Here is a 22,724-nt window from a genome sequence, read left to right as displayed (position 1 = left end):
TCATCAAGAGACTTTGTGTTGTGGACAATGGTAGCTGTGCCCTCCCTTAGACTGGCCTTGGTGCAATACAAATGTAGGTTATGATAGGATTATATTCAGCATTGACTGTTTGTGGAGAACCGCTGGCACAAACTGCTCAGGCATTTATGCCTGCTTTTATTCATGGAATAAATCGGAACTTAAAAAAGGTACGTTTCTTTATTGGCCCAAAGCTAATTAGAATATGTCAAACTCAATGTGTTAGAGTGTGCTTGTGCCTTCTCTACTTGTGTTGAGTGTGCTTGTGCCTTTCTCCACTCTGACCAGGTTTGTTTCCAAATACGGGCTCTCAGTGCTGTTGCCTGTTGAAGATAACCCTAATTAGTTTTATCAAAGTATTAAAAAATCGCACCTATTGATGGCACGACTCTAGGCCCAAATGCTCCTGCGATCACTTCTGTTAATTGGTGCTCTGTGTGGAGTCGTTCTTGCATTCTTTACAAGCTTCTTCCATGGGATTCTACCTCAACTCTTCACCAAAGATGAATCAATTATCAGTCAGGTGCATTGTTGCTTATGTGTGCTCTTGTTTCTTATCTCCTTTGCATACATTGCTTGCTTGTCTATAGGCATATTCAAAGGGGCTAGTACTGAATAGACCTGGTTCATTTTTGAAATGTATCACATGATATAGTATGCACCAAAGGCCCTCTCTTTAGCTCCACCTTCTACGCAATTTTGGGAGTCTCAAGCATGCACTTTATTACTGTATGCAACATATATTAGCATACTGGTTTGTATCTCCTTGGTTGTCGTGCTAAAATCCTTTTACCTGTCGATTATTTTCATAATGAGGTCCTGCTTGATTATTTTTGGGATGCAGGCTGTTACTGTTACCGTTCCTTTCATTTGTGGTCTCGTGGTGACTCCACCCTTACTTATCCTTGAAGGGACATTGCTGGTAATGTGTCTCTTATATTTAAAACAAAATCTATTCGAAAAAGGTAGTGTAGGAGTTTCCAATGGAATTCTGAAAAAAGAAAGTTAGACTGCAAGATAGGTAAGCTCAGGCTAAAATCCCATTCTGATGGATCCAAAGAGCAAAATGCAAGATAAAAGTATAATCAGGTGCTAGCTAGAATATATGCCCGAGTGACCTTTGCAAATCCAACAGAATTTGAAGTATAAAATCAAGGATATCTTATTGAGATATTTGGTGAAGTACTATATTTGACAGAAACATCTTGAGCTCTGGTGCCTTATTCTAGTAGCATTGGGGAAGATGATTTGAATGCATTTCACTATGGAAGCTTTGTACTTCCCAACAACTCTTGACAAAACGTGTTGTAGAGAGGGAAAATAATATAAACTGTCTTGAATTTTAAATAAATAGGTTAATTAATCTATGTATATGTATATATACACATAGATATATGCATTCATATCCACATAGATCATGAGGTCTTTTTGGCAATACTGAAATTTTCAGTTGATGTAATTGTAGCACCTTGTTTTGAGGTTGCTACTCATAATATAATCAATCAAAGATTTCACCAAAAAAAAAAGTGTATGTGTGTTCTAGAGGCACTCTTTGGTGACCCGAATTTCTCAACTTACTCTTTCTTCAGGCACTCTTTGCAACAATCGTTTTATGATTGTTTGCAAACAGGGTCTTTAGATCAAGATGTATATTTGTCATATATTGACATCTTTGCTTGATGTATTTTGAGCATATCCTGCTTTGAGATGCTCATCTTGTAATATAAAAGCAACAATATTTTCACCAAAAAAAAAAAGTGTGTGTGCACCCTCTATAGAGAGAGAGTTTCTATCAATAGGATATGATGTTGAACCGATGGCTTGCTACAGATCATCCATGCAGGAAGTAGAACCTGTAGTGTCTCAACACCAGAACAGTCTGTCTTTGATAGACCTGCCTCCCTAAAGAGGCTACCATACATTTGGGTTGGACGTGTAGGCCATCTTGTGGTGGTTCTAGTGATGCCCTACAGGCCATGAGCCATGGTATGTGCCTTGTAGGCATAAATATAGGCACTTGTAGTGTTAGTGCCTTTTAGGCCACATAGGACACTTAGTCCTATGTGACACCTAGGACACTTAGTCCTAGGTCTAGGTACTTGTAACTTGTACTCCTTTTTTTTCATTATCCTAGTTGACGTGACGGCTGATTATCATCTACTCCTTTGCAATCTGCACTCTCTCTTTTTCAATCAATCCTACAGTGGTATCAGAGCTAGGACCTGCTCCGTGACCCTGGACCTTCATTGCTTTTTGCCCCCCCTTTTCGTACAATCCATACGTACCTGTGCCGTACATCATGCATGCGTTTCGTACAGTAGTCGTAGCGTTCCGTACCTGAGCCATCGTACCCGTGTTCCGTATCCAAGCCACCGTACTTGCGTCGTACTTGCGCCGTCGTACAACCATACAAAAGGCTCTGTACATGCTCCGTACCCGTTTCGTACCGTGCTCCATACTGCTCTCCATACGTGCTCTGTACTGCGTTTTGTACACCGTACAACTTAGTACATGCTTCTGTACAGTCGTACACCATGCATCTGTACAGCATCTGTACATCGTACAAGTTTCGTACCTACTTTGTACAATTGTACGTACACAGTACATTGGACCTACTCTGTACATCCATACATTGTACATGCATCGGTACAGTTGTACTTGTTTCGAGATCTCTGTACAGGTTTTGCACGTGCGAAGTAATATTCAGAACATTCTCAAAATTTGGGGCTTTTGAGGGCTTTTGCTGTCCTTACCTTTCTTTTACTGTTTGAAATCTTCTCAAGCCATTTCAACAGTTTGGAAAGCCTACCCCTTGAGGTCTATACTTTGGGACAGCTGCACTTTTGCAGTCAATTTGTGGACAGCAAGTCCTAATTTTGCAGTTGCAAGCCTTGAGGCTGTCTTTTGGGATTTGGTCTGCAATTTCTTATTTGATTGCAGTACATTTGTGTCAGATTGCAGGACATTGAGTCACATTTGCAGGACATTGAGTCAGATTCGCATACATTGGGTCACATTTGCAAAAATTTCAGCAAAATTTGGGGCTTTTCTGCATTTGCCCTCTTTTTGGCCTATTTGCCCTCATTAAATTTGGGGCTTTTGCCAGATTTGCTGTTTTTGCAGTGAACATTGCCTGTCACAGTCACATTTGGGTTAGATTTGCATTTGCCCTTTGTTTTGAGTTGGAAATTTGCAGATATTTGCTGTCATTTTTGGACAGCCAGCTTTTGCAGTGATAGCCTTGAGGCTTTTGGGTTTTTAGGTCTCTTTCAGGGTATCACATTTGCTATGGTTGGGAACAATCAAGATCTATTTGGTGTTCTTCGTGAAGATGATAAGTTGGATGGTACCAACTATCCGATGTGGTCTTATCTCATGAAACATATTCTTGTTGCAAAGCATTTGTGGAATATCATGCAAGAGAATCATTATTCCACACATCTGGTCTTGCAGGACAGCAAAGGATGCTTGGGAAAAATTGGCTTCTCTCTATCAAATTTGCAATGAAGCACGTGTTGCATATTTGAGAAGGAAATTAGAGGAAGTCAGTATGAATGAAGGTGACTCTATGGATGCATACCTGACAAAGGTCAAGGACCTCATGGAACAACTTGCCAACATTGATGAGGTGGTGCAAAATTCACAGCTTGTCAGTACCACATTGAATGGACTGCCAGATACATATCAAGGGTTTGCTACAACCCTTCGATTAGTGGCCATGGGTAATCCAGACCACTATTCTTTTGATCAGCTAGTTACTTTGCTTTTGCAGGAAGAGCAAAGTAGAGCTAATAGACAAGCCATTATTCTTGATCATGCATTTGCTTCACAGCAAACAGGAAGAGGCAAGGCTTCCAAGCCTATGGGCAAGCCAAAATCTGCGCATAGCAGCTGCAATTCCTCCCATGCATCTAAAATTGCAAGCCTGGACATGACATTTCAGAATGCAGGAAGCGCATTGCTTCGGAGAAAAACAAAACAGGATTAACAGTCAATGCCTCTCATGCTATTGAATCCCATGAGCCAGAAGATGCTTCACATGCACATGCTCTTCAGGATGATTGGGCATGGGCTGTCCATTGCTCATTTGATCCCTCCAAAGCTGATGCATTCTTTACTGCTAATGATGCTCAGTCCTGGTACTTTGATAGTGGTGCTTCCAAGCATGCCACATCTTGTAGACAGTTGTTTCATTCTTTAGCTGATGCACCTCGAGGGGGGACTGTCACATGTGCTAATAATGCTTCATATGCTGTAAAAGGAATTGGAGATGTGCAGCTCACATCCATTTCAAGCCATCCTGTCACTCTGACAAATGTTCTTTTTGTGCCTGGAATTGACAACTTGATTTCAATTTCAGCAATCGCCACTTCAGGTTTCAAAGTTATTTTTGATGGCTACAGATGCCTAGTTTATGATCTTCGTGATGACAATGCCATAGTTCACTGGCACTTTGCAAAAAGGGCTTTGTCACCTTGATCATCACTCAGCTGCACCTTCTATTGAAACATTGGCTATTTCAGATTCATAGCTTGCTGAAACTCTTTGGCATGAGAGAATGGGCCATCTCAATTATAGAGCTCTTGCAAAGCTACAGTCACAGCAGATGGCAAATGATGTACCTCAAATTCACAAAGTTTCCAAACATGTGTGTGAGGGTTGTCTTTTGGGTAAGATGCATCAATTTCCTTTTCAAAAGAATTGTCCAAAACTCTCACAAAGGAAATTGCAGCTAGTGCACAGTGATGTCTGTGGCCCAATGAGGACAAATGCCATTGGGGGGTACAAGTATTTCATGACTCTCATTGATGATTTCACAAGATATTGCTGGATATATCCTTTAAAAGCCAAATCTGAAGTTTTCTCATGCTTTCAGAGGTGGCTGAATATGGTTGAGAACGAATCAGGATGCAAGCTTGTCACCCTCAACACAGATAGGGGGGGGAGAGTATATGTCAAAGGAGTTTGATGCATTTCTGTCTTCATGGGGCATTATTCACTCATGTACTACTCCTTACACTCCTCAGCAGAATAGGAAAAACAAGTCCACAATGGAGATGGCCAGATGCATGCTTAAGGCCAAGTCTTTGCCCAATAAATTTTGGCTTGATGCAGTGATGTATGCCAACTATGTGCTGAATAGATCACCTGCATGGGCATTGCAGACTGTTACACCTTATGAAGCATGGAAAGGCAGGAAGTCTTCACTTTCACACATGAGAGTTTTTGGGTCTCTTGCATATGTTCATGTACCATCTCAGCTGAGACATAAGCTTGATGACAAGGCGATCAAATGCATATTTATTGGTTACAGCCAGGAGAGCAGAGGGTATCGGTTATACCAACCAAATACTGGGAAGATAATTGTCAGTAGAGATGTAATCTTTGCTGAACATTCAGCTTCTCCTCTTGTGGACTGCAAAGCTAAGCCAGATGTTGACATGTTTGATGCCTTTGAATCTTGGTTACCTCTGCCATCCTCAGAAGAGGACTTTGACCAGCAACATGAGCCTCCTATAGGCCCTCCCCCAAGCAATAATCAGCCACTACCTCATGCTGATTTGCAGGTTTCTCTTCCGGCACAAAATGATCCCACTATTCATGATGCAGTGATTGAAGAAAGAGCTGTCAATAGACAGCAAAGGCAAGTTCCCAGATGGCTTCTTGATACATTGAGGGACAGCAAACAAGATCAGCCTTTTGCTGCCCGGACAAGATCAGGGAATAGACAGCTTGGTCACTTTCTTGAGTTTGCACTCCTTGCTACAGCTTGCAATGAAGAGCCTCTGTGCCATAAATATGCTTTTGACAGCAAAGAGTGGATGGATGCAATGAGGGCTGAGTTACATTCCATTGCTAAAAATGACACATGGGAATTAGTAGATCTCCCTCCCTGCAAGCATGCCATTGGAACCCGGTGGGTCTACAAATTAAAAAGGAAATCTGATGGCAGCATAGATCGATACAAAGCCCATCTTGTTGCAAAAGGGTATGCCCAACAACAAGGCATTGACGAGGAGACATTTGCTCCCACATCCAGGATTACTACCATTAGATGTGTCATTGCCATTGCAACCCATCATCATTGGCAAGTGCACCAACTTGACATCAAGACTGCTTTTCTTCATGGGGATCTGCAGGAAGAAGTATATGTAACACAACCTCCTGAATTTGAGGTTGTTAATTCTGAAAATAATGTATGCCGGCTTAGAAAATCCCTTTATGGTTTGAAGCAGGCACCCAGGGCATGGTATGCCAAAATTCATGCACACTTACTATCCCTTGATTTTCAGAATAGCCCAACAGAACCCACTCTTTTCTGCGGGAGTGGATCTGATTTTTTAGTGCTGATTTTATATGTGGATGATATGCTCATCACGGGTCCAGATACTCAGCAAATTGCAGCTTTCAAGGCTGATTTGCAGCAGGTTTTTGAAATGTCACAATGGGACAGCTCCACTATTATTTGGGCATTCAATTTGCTCATGTTGAGGGGGGTATCATGATGTCTCAGTCCAAGTATATTGGACAGCTCCTTGATCATTTTCAGTTTGAGGATTGCAAGCCAATCTCTACTCCCGTGGACCCTGGCTTCAAATTCTCAGCTAATGATGGGAGCCCACCATGTGATATCACTCTTTATCAGCAGGCTGTTGGATGCCTTATTTATTTATGTCACAACAGACCTGACTTACAGTATGCAGTATCTCAGCTCAGCAGATTCATGCACATGCCCAGTTCACAGAATTGGCAGGCAGTGAAGAGAGTCTTCAGATATCTCAGAGGCATAGGATTTAGCCCTCTTCTATGGTGATCAGGGTTCACTTACCATGCATGCTTACACGGATAGTGAATGGGCAAGATGTTCCGACACCAGAGTGTCACGTACTAGCAATTGTTTTTTGCTTGGAAATTCATGTATCTCTTGGCTCCGCAAGAAGCAACCAACAGTTGCCACATCTAGCTGTGAGGCTGAGTATAGGGCAGCTTTCACCGCTACAGTAGAGTGTGTTTGGCTTCGACAGTTACTTACAGATCTTGGTATTCGCCAGACATCCTCCACTATTGTCTGCACTGACAGCCAGAGTGCTTTGGCCATTGCGCGTAACCCAGTGTTTCATTGCGCGTACCAAGCATATTGAAGTTCACTATCATTATGTTCGGGAGCGGTTGTCAGCAAGAGACATAGAGTTGTCCTATCTTCCCACAGAGGACAACATAGCAGATATGTTTACAAAGGCACTTCCTCATCCCAAGTTCGAAGTCTTCCAACAGGCTTTACACTTGGTTCCCTTTGTTACATGATCTGACATCCCTTGTACATTCATAGGTGGCTATATCCTTTTGGATGAACATGTGCCACCATGATGAGAAAATACCAGGTATTCTGAGACGTTTCCAGAATACTTCAGCCCACCCCATGGAGGGGGGTTTGTAGGCCATCTCCTGGTGGTTCTAGTGATGCCCTATAGGCCATGCTATGTGCCTTGTAGGCATAAATATAGGCACTTGTAGTGTTAGTGCCTTTTAGGCCACATAGGACACTTAGTTCTATGTGACATCTAGGACACTTAGTCCTAGGTCTAGGTACTTGTACCGTGTTCTCCTTTTTTTCATTATCCTAGTTGACGTGATGGGTGATTATCATCGACTCCTTTGCAATCTGCACTCTCTCTTTTTCAATCGATCCTATAGGATGACCAAGAGAATCAAGTAGGAGAGACTTGGTCCTGAGGTCCTAAAAGTAGGATTGAAAGAGCTGATGCTTGAGCCTAGCAAGTATGCATACCCTTTGCTCAAATGGGCCCGCATAGCCGGTCTCATCGTGAAAATTGCAATAGCCTTAAAAGACGACCCCATGTATGTATAAGGTGCAAAATATCAACTGGTGCCCTATTGAAGGTGAACTGCTCTCGATGTGCAGCTGCTCGTTATCTGTTGAAGATCATGACCTTGGTTTTACCAAGGTTGACCTTCAAATCATGTGTTTAGCAAGATTTTGAAGTGCGCCCAAGTGATGTTGGAGACCCTTGGATGAGGAGGAGAGTAGAACCATGTCATATGCAATAGATTTTTTTTTTTTTCCAAGAAAGAGACTTCTATTAAGTAAGAGAAAAAACCCGTGAGAGCAAGCTCAAAGCGGAATACATCATGAAATCATGAGGATAAATAAAAAACCCCCTCAGAGTGAGGTGGAAAACAACCAAGGCTGAGGCTGAAAGTGCCACCTCAACCCTGTAGTAGTCTCAGAGAAGAAAGGAGAATCCTTCCATTCCCTGAAGAATGAAGCCCTCCTAGTTGAGGCTGCATGGGAGTCTCCCTGCATACCCGTCCATACGGCCATCAACGTATGTACGGTGTCTGTCCAGATATGTCTGTCCAGATACTAGCCAATGTGTGCGAGGGATGAACCTGAGTACCCTCCAAAGCCTCTGTGCATCTAGCTCTCCAGATATGCCAGGATGCTATGCTCGCTAGAATCTCCCAAGAAGTATCCACAGAGGCATGTACAGCTATAAAAGGAAGGTGTGGTACCACATCCAACGAACAGGACTCAGTCCGATGACGTCGAACCGAAATGGCCCGAGAGGAGTCAAATCTCTCATAGAAAACCTGAGGTCCTGTAAGAGAAAGCCAAGCCACTGAGCCCCATGTCATAAAAAATGGGGAGTGGGCAAAGTGACTAAAAATCCTGGCTACTCCCATCCAAATCATCCTCGCCTGTCTGCAATCCCATAAGCAATGCTGAATAGTCTCCGAAGCAAAGAGGCATCGAGGGCAAGTAGGGTCGGCTCTGAACGTGGACCTCCAAAGGTTCACTGCAATCCCACCATGGATAGAAAGCCAAAAGAAGATAGTGATCTTTCTATTCCTGTGGGATTTCTAGAGTCTCCTCCAGAAGCACCTCTGTAGATCCGCAATGATATCAAATGTCTCCCAATGAGGAACTCTGGAAGGTCTCCAACCTCTACTATTGAGCTGATATCTCTTGGCATTACTGACCGTGTAACGAAAGAAGGGGATGCTCTTCTCTCGATGCCCTGCGTCAATCCACTCCCACTCTCCGGGGTCCCACTGCAAATACCTGATGGGAACTCCCCCGTAGAGCCAGAGCCTCCAAGACCCGGTGGAGAGTAGCCGGGGGTCTGGGTCTAGGAACCACTCTGAATCTGATCCCTACACCAAAAGACCTACAACCCTGACAGGCTGAAAAGCAGACTCAAGCAAGATGTCCTCTATGGACCTGAGCAATCTGCCACCATCCTGGACACTAAAAACCAAAGCATCCTCCCGTGCATCTCGAAAGGCCAAAACCTGAAGCGGAACACCGCCTCTCGTAAAAGTACCTGCCCAAGTGGAGGAAGTGAGTGGCATATCATCTGTGTCTACCCAAACCTCTAGAAGGGCTGCCTTAATCTGCAAGATCCTCCCTGCACTCCCTCTGAGATGTCCTGTCAACCTTGATTTGGTCTCCTCTGGAAGCCTGCGGAAAGCTTTCCAAGACCCCATAGATGATGCAGGTCCCCTCTCCCACCTGGACCACTGCATGTAGAGTGAGGCACCCAGTGGTCTGCCATGATCATCTAAAATACTGTCATTCCACATGATGGGTTGCCTATCAATCTCTTCCCGAGAGGAAGGAGGAATCCTCCGAACAGTGCTTCTGAAACTGGCCCAAGCTTTCAGAATGGCAACCATGAGAGGGGATGAAGGTGATCTGAGGTGTGCTGTGGTGAAGATCCACCTAACACTGCTCATCCAGTCTCCTCCTGAAGAAGGTGTGCACCTCTGTATGCTGCTGATAAGAAAGTCCTTCCACGGTTCCTGCCCTGGCATAAGTCCCCGCACCACCATCTTGCAAAGTAAAGCTCTGCACTGTAAATCTGGATCAATAATATTGAGACCCCCTTCCTTTGTAGGGAGGATGAGGGTCTCCCAAGCCACCCTGGCTAAGGCATCTGCTGTGCCATTAAGCCCACTCCAGAGAAAGTTTCTGATCGGTCTTCTGAGCTGAATGATGCAGTCCCTGGAACGGCACCAGCATGAATAAACAAACCAGGCCGTGGCCAAGAGGACCTGGTTGACCACCACAACTCTAGAGGCAAGATCCAGCTTGGCTGAGCTCCAAAAAAGAAGCTTCCTTCTGATGCTCTCCAAAACGGGAGTAAACTGTTGCGTGGTAGAAATATCCAAGCCGACCTGGCAGCCCAAATACCTGATAGGCTCACCCCTCTGAACCCAAGTGAATCCTATGTCAAGCCCCCAAAGTGGAGTGTCCTCATCATTGATCCAAAAGCCATTGGATTTATGCCAATTTATCTGCGCCCCTGCCGCCAAGCAAAATAAATCCAATGCTGTCCTGAAAGAAGTGAGCGTCTGTGGAGTGGCGTCCAAGTAAACTGCTGTGTCATCTACCAACTCACTGTCAAGTAGCTCCTCTTCCCTTCTGATGGGAAGTCTCAGCCCAAAGATGTCAGCTTGAGATCTAACATAGATACTCATAGCTTCGGCCACGAACAAAAAAAGGAAAGGAGCAAGGAGGCATCCCTGACGGACTGATCTCGAAATCTGAAATCTCTCACCCCTTACCCCACCAATAAGTACCTGGCTGTGGGCTGATCTGTACAAAGAGGAAACACCTCTGATTCAAGCATCAGTAAAGCCAAAGCATAGAAGGGTGCCCTCCAAGAAACCCCTGTCATAAGCTTTCTCAAAATCCAAAAGTAGAATGGCAAGATTCTGGCCACTCTACATGGCCCACTCTGAAGCTTCCCAAAAAGAGAAAATGTTATAAAAAATGCTTCTGCCATGCATAAATCCCATCTAAGTGTCATGAATAAGATCAGGGAAAAGGGGCTGCAATCGGAGGCTGATAGCCTTGGCCAGAATCTTGTAACAAGTCCCCAGAAGTGTGATAGGCCTCCACTGGGACACTAAATTTCTGCAACCTCCTTTTGGGATAAGGTGGATGAGACCCTCTGTAAGCGACCCAGGCATCTCGCCAGAGTCCCAAATGGCCTGCAGGGCTGAAGTAATATAGTCTCCAATCATATCCCAAAATGCAATGAAAAAAGACGGGGTGAGGCCATCCGAACCTGGGCACTTGCCCTTGTGAAGGGCTGAAAGTGCAGTCTTGAACTCTGTGTTGGTGAAAGGTGCATCGAGTAGAACATGCATACCCGGATTCACCAACACAGGGATGCTCTGCCAAATAGCCTGTCTAGCATCCTCTCTATCATGTGTCTCAGGATCAGCAGTAAGAAGGGTGGCATAGAAATCTGAAGCTATGCGTAAGACATCATTAGGCTCTGTCTGTAAAACCCCATGTGAGTCAATAAGCTGGGATACACTCTCTCTACTATGTCTAGGGCCAAGAGTAGAGAAAAAATGTTTATTGACTCTACCACCCATCTGAATTCAGAAGGACTCCCGTGCATGAAAGGCATACTCTGCTCTCTGATCAAGCAATAACTGCTGATGAGCCCTTGCTGCAGCAAGGCGCTCCTGAATCCAAGCATCTAAAGGCCGTTTCTGCTCTTCCCTCTGCAAAGCTGCCAACTGCTGGCGAACACCAATCTCACGTCTGAGAATATCTCGTCTCCTGGTACAAGCAACTGAGCGGTAGAAGTCGCTAATACCAAAAAGGGCAGCGGCTACATGTGATGGATATGGGTGCCCACCCTGGACATGAGAAACCCATATCTGCAGGGCTGCCTCTGTAAGGTCCTCCTCTGTGCAAAAGGCATCTGGAATCCTGATGCTGGCACACCGGCCTCTCAAGTGAGGCTCTGAGATAGCCAGCACAACAGGAAAGTGGTCTGAAGTGGAAACCCCAGCAGCAATGCATACCGATCCACCTCTGTCTAGTGCCTAGTCATCTACATAGAATCTGTCAATGCGTGCATGAATAGGCAACTGCTGCCTCCTGTTCGACCAAGAGAATAGGAGGGAATGTGGCTGAATAAGAAAGGCATCATCCCACCAAGTATCTCTGCCACAGAAGTGAAAAAGGAAGGCATCCCAAGCTGCTCTCTCCAAAGAGTGAAGTTCCCCTTCTCTACCCCCTTTTTTGTCTGACGGTAACTCGACCATGTTAAAGTCACCTCCAATCACCCAAGAATCCACAATGGGGGCCCAGGAGAGCAAAGTATTCCACATAAGGACACGTTCCCCTCTAATGTTGGAAGCATACAGGTTAAGGAAACCAACCTTACGCCCTCCAATCAAAAGAATAATCCACTGAGCTCTAGAGGGAATAATGACTCCGTGTCCAACAACTAAGGGGAGAACTGACTGCGAAACTGAAATAGAAGTGCCCCCCCTAGTGCCCAAGCAGGCGACCAAAAAGTATGGCCAGAAAGCAACTTGCCTGACTTGGCACAATCTCTAGAATCCAGCTTGTGCTCTTGAATAAATAAGATATCAATGGAACCCCCAGTAACACCTGGATGAAGCTGATCCCGGATCAGGATCAGCTGTCTACGGCGGCGATGTGGGACGCCACCTAGGCCGTATGTTCCAACTAATAATCCTCATCAACGGGAGGATGTAGAGTGGAACACCTTACCCGACCTAGTGGCGGAAACAAACCCCTCAACAGGGGAAGACCTCCTGCTCGAGGAGGGAGGGATGAAACCAAGTGGCAGAAAATCAACAGGGGAAAGAACCCAGCCACCTGAAGAAGAAGTTCTATCAACAGGAAACCCAATCACTGGCTCCCCAAAAGTAGCGGGCAGAAACTCCTCTGGGAAATATGAACCATCTGCCAGGGCTGAAAACGAGTTCATGTGAAGCAAGCCAGACACCGGAGTGCGAAGGATCCCTTATGAGGGAAGAAGATCAATAGTGTAAACCATCCCCTTCCCCCTATCCAAGGGAGGAAGTGAGGACTGCTCTCTATCCTGTGTCTGCCCAGCCGCAGAGACCTCTACTGCCTCAAGAAGAGCGTCTGGCACTGTTGGATCTAGGGAAGAAGCTGCAACCGGGGAGGAGGTCGAAGCTACAGTGTCTCGGACTGTGCGAGGTGAGACTGGAGGGATAGCTCGAGGTGAAGCAGAGTCCACTAATGTACCCTCGTGAACTGAAGGAGGGATCTGCACACGTGGCGGAACCCACTGGAGAGTGTCGCGTGCCCTTGAGGTAGGTGGGGGTCGAGGAGCAGGTGATGGACCTGTACCACCCCCCTGTCGAGGCCGAGGAGCAGGTGCTGGACCTGTACCACCACCATCCTGAGGAGGACCGCCATGTGAAGGTCGAGGAGCAGGCGCTGGACCTGTACCACCCCTCTGTCGAGACCGAGGAGCAAGTGTTGGACCTGTACCACCCCCCTATCCCCCTTGTCGAGGCCATGGGGCGGTAGCTGTACCAGAGGGCTTCTTGGGCCTTTTCTTCTTCCTGGGGCAATCCCTGGCAAAGTGTCCAATGGTCCTGCATATCCTGCACTGGTCCCGTCTGCCTGAAATCTCTACTCTCTGGCGAAAAAAGGAACCATCCGGGTGCTGGATCATAACATGATCCATCTTGAGGTTAGAATCCTTACAGAGGACCCTAACTCTAGGTACCCCATCAGCCTTGGTTGCCTCTGCTGCAGTCAATGGCAACCCAGGGAGGGGTGAGATCTCAGCAACTGCGCCAAAATGCTTCCCAATAACAGAAAGAAGTTGATGGTAAACCTGGGGAAGCCCGGGGAATCTGATGAAGAGCGAAAAGATTTCCTTATCTGCCTCCACTGGGTCGAAACCAATATGAAAGGCTTCAAAGAAGATCTTCCTGTGTCCCAGGTGTAAAAACTCAGCCTTGAGCACAGTGCTTGTAGCCTCTGGAGTGTCAAAAACAACCTGAAAAAAACTCATCCCAGACGATGAACATCTAACAATCGTGGAGTGAGGTCTGGGGGGAGAGCCACAAGCATCCAGTCTCTGGCTTGGGATCTGGAGGGGTGAGACCCGAAGATGCGTGCTAGCAACGTGGTAGAGCATTCAATCTCTACATCCTTCTTGAGCTGCTACAACTCATCTTTAGAAAAGGTAATAGTTTTTGCAGCTGGTGGAGGTGGAGTAGGATTGGCTGACGGAGTATCCATCGCCAATCGAGGTGAGGAGGCCGACTCTGACAATTTTGAAAGTGGAGGTACTCATATTTTCTAGTGGAATTCTATATTGTTATCTTATTACCATAGCATCGACTCCACTGTTTGAGGGGTACACATTCTCTATCCTACGTGCCTCCCTTGAGTTACTAAACTTGCAGACCATCTATGGATGGAGCAATGCAAGTTTGAGTGCATTACTCAAGTAAGCTTTAATGTCTATTTTGCAAACATGGTGAGTTATGCTAGTGGGTCAATTACTCCAATGCTTTTTCTCATTTATGGTCCTCACGTGTAGGCTATTGTGTAAAATGCTTCCAAGGGAGAATAAATTACCAATATCAAGAGATATGGTAAGGCAACATGTGACTTATTTTGGAGGATTAGATTACAAGCACATCCATGCATGCGTCAACGATTGCATTCTATTTCGTGGACCACATAAGGATGCAAGAGAGTGTCCTACTTGTGGAGAGGCAAGATATAGAGCAGATCTCAAAATTTTGGATGTGCCTCGTAAGGTTCTGCGACATTTTCCCATAATCCCTCGCATCCAACATATGTTCAAGTGCAAATCCATTGCAAAGCTCATGTCATGGCATTCCTTCCATCGATCAACTGATGGTAAGTGGAGAACTCCCGCAGACACTCCTACGTGGAGGCTAGGGAGGGGGCAGGCTAGGGAGAGGAAAGGGAGAGGAAGGAGAGGCAGGAAGGGGGCGGGCTGAGGGGCAGGGAGGGGGCGGGCTGAGAGGGAGAGGAGAGGGAGGGGCAGGGAGGGGGCGGTGCAGGCTGAGAGGGAGAGGAGAGGGAGAGGAAGGGGCGGGCTGAGAGGCAGGGAGGGGGCGGAGCAACAGGCAGGGAGGGGGCAGAGGAGCAGGCTGAGAGGGGGAGGAGAGGGAGCGGGGGGTGAAGGGAAGGGGGAGGAGAGGGAGAGGAGGGGGCGGGCTGAGAGGCAAGGAGGGGGCGGAGAGGCAGGGAGGGGGCGGGGGAGCAGGCAGGGAGGGGGCGGAGGAGCAGGCTGAGAGGGGGAGGAGAGGGAGCGGGGGGTGAAGGGAAGGGGGAGGAGAGGGAGAGGAGGGGGCGGCGGGCTGAGAGGCAAGGAGGGGGCGGAGAGGCAGGGAGGGGGCGGGGGAGCAGGCAGGGAGGGGGCGGAGGAGCAGGCTGAGAGGGGGAGGAGAGGGAGCGGGCTGGAAGGGGGCGGGCTGAAGGGAAGGAGGAGAAGGGAGGTAGGGGCTGAGGGAGAGGGAGGGGTTGAGGGCAAGGGAGAGAGGGTGCGCGGGGAGGAGCAGCAGCTCGAGGTGAGTGTTTGTGGGATTTCATGCGATGCAATAGAATTGAGATCTAAGATCCAACTAAAGGTGAGCCTGCTCCACCTAGTGTCATGATCAAGGACTCGAGTGCATCAATGTATAGGCTAAACAAGGTTGGTGATGAAGGACAATCTTGTTTGACCCAAATCGTGCTTATGAACTCCTTGTCCATCTGATCGTCATTCTAACTATACGTGATACTCATAGAGTGCCATGCCTAGATGATGTCCTGACTGTACCCTAGGTCATGTAGTCGCTTGAATAGTGGGACTCCCAACACCGTCTCAAAATCTTTGCAGAAAACCACAAAGCAATAGTAGAACCTCTGCTTCCATGCCCTGGCCTCCTCTATGACACCTCTCAAGATGAAAATGTAATCCATCGTAGCATGGCCTGCTAGAATTATTGGCATATTCTAGGTAGTGGCCAATGTAATCCTTAAGTGAGTTAGGGGCACTTTTCCCTCACTAGGAGGTTTTTTCCCCTAACCACAGCTAGTGGGTTAGTATGGTTTTGTAACTTGGACAAAACCATCTCTCACTTGTACTCACCTTATCTTTTCTATTGCAATCCAACATTTTGCTCTTGCTCTCATACTCTTGCTTGCTTGCTTCTTGCTCCCTCCATTCTCACATTTGGTATCAGAGCCTTGTCAAGCTCTTGCCTCTAGCCCAAGCTCCTCCCGTTCCTGTTTGCTACTCGTGCTTCGCTTCCTGCTATTCGTCCGTACTCCTGGAGTATTCTCAGGGACGGGCATTCCCTTATAGAATTTTTTCGTGCAAAATGCACATGAGGATACCCTAGTTTTTTATGTTCAATCAGGAGGCACACTTACCAGATCTTCTTATGATATTCTTTTGGAGATTGCCTTTCAGCCTGTCAAGATTGCAGGTTTCATGGAGTGGGGCAAGGACTCACAGTGGTATCTTGACCCTGATCCTCTTCTCCTTGCACTAGGGTCTTGGAGACTCTGGTTATATGGGTGGTTCCTCTATTAGGTTCTTACATTGGGACCGAGGGTAGTGGGAATGGATTGATGAGGGGCACCGAGAGAAGAGCTTCTCCTTCTTTCGCTATACAGTTAGAAATGTCTGGAGATTTCAGCTCAGCAGTAGAGGTTGGAGGCCCTCTAGAGCGCCTCATTGGGATAGTTTTCAAATTTTCGTAGTTGTGCGAAAAAACTTTTGGCATAGGCTTTGAAAATCCCTCAGGAATAGAAAGATCACTCTTTTCTTTTGGCTTTCTATTCATGGATGAATTGGAGTGAACCTGTGGAGATCCAGGTTCGGGGCTGACCCTACTTGTCCTCGTTGTCACATTGCAGTTGAGTCAGTACAGCATTACCTTTGGGAGTGTAGACATGCGAGGACGATCTGGAAAGCTGTTGCTAGGATTTTCAGTATCTTTCATAGAGCACCTTTCTATATGACCTGGGGTTCAGTGGCTTGGCTATCTCTTATTGGCCCTCAGGTGTTTTTGGAGGGACATGATCCAAATCCAGCTCTCACTGTACGGCGACACTTAGTGGAGTCTTGCTCCCTCCAGGATGTTCCCTTCACTCCTTTTAGAGCGGCTCATGCCTCAGTAGACACGTCGTGGGAGATTTTGGTTAGCATTGTAGCTTGGCATATTTGGAGAGCCATGTGTATAGAGGCGATGGAGGGTATTCAGGTTCACTCTTCTCAGGTTATGGCCAGTATTTGGACTGACACAGTACACACTCGGATGGCCATATGGGCGAGCATGCAGGGATCCTCCAGAGCAGCTACTGCCAGGAGAGTTACTTTTTTCAGAGTTTGGAGAGGAGCTCCTTTCTTCTCTGAGTCTCCGTCAAGGTTGAGGTGGCATTTTCAGTCTCTACCTTGGTTTTTTTATTAGCTCATTTTGAGCTGTTTTCTTTCCTCATGCATTGCATGATGTACTCCCGCACTTCAGCTTGCTCTCGCAGTTTTCATTCATACTTAATGAAATAATTTTCTTGAAAAAGAAAAACAAAATAGTTCCGAATTGGTTGCTACAGACAGGGAGAGTAGACTTGAGGCGCCTTTGCCTAGCAAGACTCGTAGTGTAGTAAGGCATGTAGGGGGGCCTCTTCTTGTTGAGACAGCTTATGCAGGTACTCTTCTTGATAATGAAGAAGAACCTGACTCTTTTCAAGAAGCCAGGAATAGTGTGCATTGGATGAATGCCAATGAATTACAGTCCATTGAGAAAAATCAGACTTGGGATGTTGTGGATCTGCCACCAGGGAAACATGCCATTGGTACCAAATGGGTTTTCAAAGTGAAACAGAATCCAGATGGGTCCATTGAAAGGTACAAGGCACGGCTGGTTGCCAAAGGCTATGCTCAGAAAAAGGGCATAGATTATGAGGAGACTTTTGCTCCTACATTCTGGATGACCACCATTAGGTCACTTATTGCCATGGCTGAAAATTTTGTTTGGAATGTCCATCAGTTGGGCATAAAAACAACTTTCCTTAATGGGGACTTGCAGGAAGAGGTTTATGTCAAACAACCTGTTGGTTTTGAAGTTTTGGGCAATGCACTTCAAGTTTGCAAGCTAAATAAAGCTTTATATGGGCTGAAACAAGCCCCATGTGTGTGCTATGCCAAGATTGATGCCTTGCTGGCAAGTAAGGGGTTACAGAATAGTCCCACGGAAAGCACCTTCTACATCAAGAAGGATGGGTGGGATATTTTGGTCATCATTCTTTATGTAGATGACATGCTGCTCACAGGGTCAAATGAGTAATAATTGCAGATTTCAAGGCTGAATTGAAAGCTGAATTTGACATGACAGATTGGGGCATGTTAAATTTCTATTTGGGGATCCAGTTCATACAAGACAAGCGTGCCATTGTTATGTCTCAATCCAAGTATGTGCAAAATCTCTTGGACAGGTTCAACATGCAAGATTGTAAGCCTATAGCCACTAACATGGAGCCAGGGCTGAAGCTTACTATGTATGATGCAGGTAAATCAGTGGATGCCACACTTTACAGCCAATTTATTTGTGCAATACATGGCCCGATATTCAGTATTCAGTATCTTAGGTGAGTAGGTATATACACAGCCCAAAGACAACACATTGGCAGGATGTAAAGCGCATTTCTCGTTATTTGCAAGGCACAAAGTCTTATGGCTTGATGTTTCCCAAGGGGGTGACTTGCAGATGCATGCCTACAGTTACTTAGATTGGGCTGGAGACTATGACACCAGGCATTCCACGAGTGGTAATTGTTTCTTTTTAGGCAAAGCTTGCATTTCTTGGTTGAGCAAGAAACAATCTACAGTTTGGCTACTTCCTCATGTGAAGCTGAGTACAGGGCATCTTTGATAGCGACAGTTGAATGTGTTTGGCTGCGTCATTTGTTTGCTGATATTCATCTCTTATTAGAGGTTCCTTCTCCAATTCTCACTGATAGTCATATGCTATAGCAGTGGCAAAGAATCATATGTTTCATGCTCGCACGAAGCACATTGAGATTCATTATCATTATGTCAGAGAGAAATTGCATGTAGGGGAGATCGGTATGATCTATGTGTCAACACATGACAATGTTGCAGACATCTTCACCAAAGCACTTCCACGTGAGAAGTTTGAGGCATTTTGCATTGCCCTGAACTTATCCCCTTTTGGTGATTGATCACTTCCTTGTACATTACATTGGCACTGTAGGGGGGTGTTAGAATTATTAGCATATTCTAGGCAGTGCCCGATGTAATCCATAAGTGAGTTAGGGGCACTTTTCCCTCACTAGGAGGTTTTTTCCCCTAACCACAGTTAGTGCATTAGTATGGGTTTGTCACTTGAACAAAACCATCTCTCACTTGTACTCACTTTATCTTTTCTATTGCAATTCAATGTTTTGCTCTTGCTTGCTTGCTTGCTTCCTGCTCCCTCCATTCTCACATGGTCTGCTCGGAAGCCTACCTACCCAACAGCTCTGAACCCCTGGTGCTCCATAAACTGACTAACCTGAGTGTCAAGACCTATGCATAAAATTCTTGCACATGACATGTGAAGAACCGGACTTTTCAAGAATGCAAATGTGTGCAATGAATGCATAATATGAATGCCAATTGGCCCTCCAATGGGGGAAGAGCGCACCCTCGTGAGAGTACTTGTTTCTCTTTTCGACTTACATGCAAGGTGGAAGAGAGATGGCAGATGAATGCAAAGTGAATACATAATGCTACGTGAGATTCACAATGAAGGGTGATACCCCTTCATTAATGTCCCTTGAGATCACTCAAGTTCCATCTTCCCATTAGACCTACCCTTAGTCTATGACCCATGCATCTACCATTCAATGCACCTTAACTCACCCTTCCCTTCCTATTGCCCCTAGCAATTCGGTCGGTGTCCATCATAAATATAAATACATGTTGCAGCATTGGCGTATAATATATAATAATGTTCTAATGTCTACTAATCATGAATTAGTGATTTCTCTTGTCATGGCATGACAATCTCGATCATAATGGCATTGTAGTTTTTTGAACCCTCTCCCTATGGATTAGGTATGATGGTGTTGAGGGTCTAGGTGGGAGTAAAACCGGTGTAAACAACTTTGCTAAGACCTGGGCTAAGGTGCTAAGTCCATGTGCAATGTACTCATTGCATAGTCCCTCATAATCTTTGGCTCGGCCATTGTAAAGCTTGAGGGTTGAACCTTTGAAATGACCAGTGGTGGTGAAGTGTGAACAAGAGGTAGAGCGAGGTAGCTATGGAAGTTTTGGTGCGTTTGATATTGTTATGTGAAAATTTATTTTGTTTCTACTAGGGGCGGTTAGTGGGTTTTAGTGACACTGTGTAGGAGGATGTGTTGGGTTGTTTTGTGAGTCCACCTCCGCTATGGAGTCCAGAGGGTCGAGTGAGCTTTCAAATGAGACCCGTTTCATGTTGATCGGGTAATGGAGGGCCAAGATATGTAATTAAATGTGATTGTGCAGGGTCGAGTTCCCATGTGGGGGTAAGAGTGGTTTAAATTAAGTTAAGGGTCATATGTAAATGAGTCAGAGGGGAAAAGTGCTGAGGTTTGTGGATGACAGCTTTCCATGTAAGAGTGAGGTACGAGGGATCTACGAGGGACAATATACTATGATGTACAGTTTTGGATGGAATGGAAGTGCAAATTTTGGTGATGGTTCTCTCTTCCTCCTTCACCATTGCTTGCTTCCTGCGTATGAGACATGCTCAGCACATAGATAAAGATTATCTAATCTCATTTTTGGTGGAGATGCCGGGTAAGCTTGCGGTCACAAAGGAAGAGAGGTAACATGAGGGGCTAAGTGATAGCGAGGAGGAGGTTGGTGGAGGGGTGATGGTGGGATAGCTCTGCTTATGGGAAGTAGAACGATGGCAAGCAAATAAGAACTACCTACAAAGAAGTCATGACTGAAGAGAACTGCGTGAAGGCGGGCAGCAGCCTCGAAATGAAGTAGGTCTGAAATGCAAAACCAGCTGTCCAAAGTACACCAAGGTGCTGCAACAGGTCTTCAAGGAAAGAATCGGCTAATTTGGATGTGCTGGAAGGCCGAAAACACCTCGAAAATGACGCTGTTGAAGGCGGATATGCAGCAGCAGCACCGAAACCTGAAGTTTGGAGATGGAGACCTCCACACGTGCACACCTAGAAGAATGTGCCAACCAGCTAGCTAGGCGGGCTGGTACGGCGCTGCAGGGAAAACAGTACGGAACAGCCCGTACAGCCAGTATGGATTGTACGGCTGGATGTGGAGGTTCTAGGTGGGCAGGTAGGAGTGCAAAGGAGGCGGAATTGAGGCGGAACTGAAGCGGCTACAAGAGAAGGAGGCGAACTGAGGCGGCTGCAAGAGCTTGAGCTAAAATGACGATTTTAGGGTTAGGGCAAGGGTGACGTGGCAGCTATGGAAGGTGGCTCTGATACCATGTTAGAAACATGGTGGAAGGAGAGAGAGAGAGAGAGAGAGAGAGAGAGAGAGAGAGAGAGAGAGAGGGTGTGAGAAAATAATGCTCCAATGAAGATATGAAGAAGACTTTCATTCATCCATCAAGTATGACAAGACAAGTGAAGTACAAGCCTTATGTAGGCTACTCACTCACACTCTAGCACCTACTGCATATGGGATAGGTCCCATGATGACACGTGGCACTCACACAAGACTCACACACATAAACTAGTACTAGATCACCTAGTACTACACATTAACACTTCACACCAACACACTCTTTGACTATGATATCTCCAACAATAGGACAGGCAATTTGTTTGTGATCCAGTACCAACTGGTGTGGGTGGACGATACGGGATCTTTAGATGCATGGTCGATATGTGGCTGAGGAATTTCTACTGCCACATGTATCACAATTGTCGAGTGCTGCGTATGTGAACTACATCGACCTTGGGCAAATCAGCGCAAAGAATTCTAGGGTGACTCTATCATTTTGTGCGTTGATTGCATAGGAAGCACTTATAGTTGTTTGTCAATATATTGAGGAGACAGGTTGTTGCCGCTCATAGTTGTTGGAGAAACAATAGTCAAAGAGTGTGCTCTAGTGTATACTAGAAACTAGTTTTATGAGTCTTTGTGTGAGAGAGTGCCATGTGGCATATTGTGAGTTATCCCATATGCATATGATATTTGATGTGTGTGTCCACTCTATATGAGTGTTGTACCTTCACTTGTTGCATCAATCAACTCAGTGGAGCTTTTGGTCATGTAAGTGATTTCATTTTGGTTCTTGCCTTTCCTTCCATTTCATTTCATTTCCAGTTTAAGTTATGCTTCCTTCCTTCTAGCTCCCTTGTCTCCTTTCCTCCTCCTTCCAGTTCCTTCATGTGGTATCAGAGCCATGTCCCCTTTCTAGCTTTCCTTTCCTTGGGCATACCTTAGGTGTGAGGTAGCCCAAAAATGGAAGCTATCTTCTCCCAAAGGTCATCCCTCTCTTCCCTTAGCCTCTCCATGTGCTGATGATTTGTGGAGTTGCTGTTCGTGGAGCTACTGCCTCGGAAATCCCACCTCCTACTGTTGCTCATTTCGCCTCCTACTTTTGCTGCTCATTCCGCCTCCCCTTCTGCTCCACTTCTATTGTTGGTTGCCCCCATTAGCCTCTCCTCCTACCCACTACACACTGCCTCTCTTCTGCTGGCTACCCCCTGCCTCTTCTACTGCTCGTGCTACCCGCTACCTCCATTTGGCGCTTCCTTCTCTTTGGAGCTGTCAACATGACTCCTCTTTCTAATACGTCCCTCACTGTCGAGAAGTTCACGGGCGACGGATTTCCCACTTGGTATACTAAAGTGCAGTTGCTCCTCA

The 22,724-nt window shown here is 46.0% G+C and overlaps 1 protein-coding gene across 1 annotated transcript in view; it reads left to right on the top strand.

The window, feature by feature from the left end:
* LOC147901834 (protein DETOXIFICATION 46, chloroplastic-like) overlaps nucleotides 1–22,724 on the top strand; it is a 112,611-nt gene that overhangs the window by 79,080 nt on the left and 10,807 nt on the right. Inside the window, exons 9-11 of the mRNA XM_087374514.1 lie at nucleotides 78–188; nucleotides 413–541; nucleotides 863–940. Coding sequence (XP_087230640.1) covers nucleotides 78–188; nucleotides 413–541; nucleotides 863–940 — 318 coding nt within the window. The remainder of the gene's footprint in view (nucleotides 1–77; nucleotides 189–412; nucleotides 542–862; nucleotides 941–22,724) is intronic.

This window comes from Dipteris shenzhenensis, chromosome 5 (assembly GCF_047967505.1).
Source record: "Dipteris shenzhenensis isolate YYH24624 ecotype China chromosome 5, Dip_SZ_1.0, whole genome shotgun sequence".
In the NCBI taxonomy this organism is placed as follows: Eukaryota; Viridiplantae; Streptophyta; class Polypodiopsida; order Gleicheniales; family Dipteridaceae; genus Dipteris; species Dipteris shenzhenensis.
This window is presented reverse-complemented; position numbering and strand designations above follow the sequence as displayed.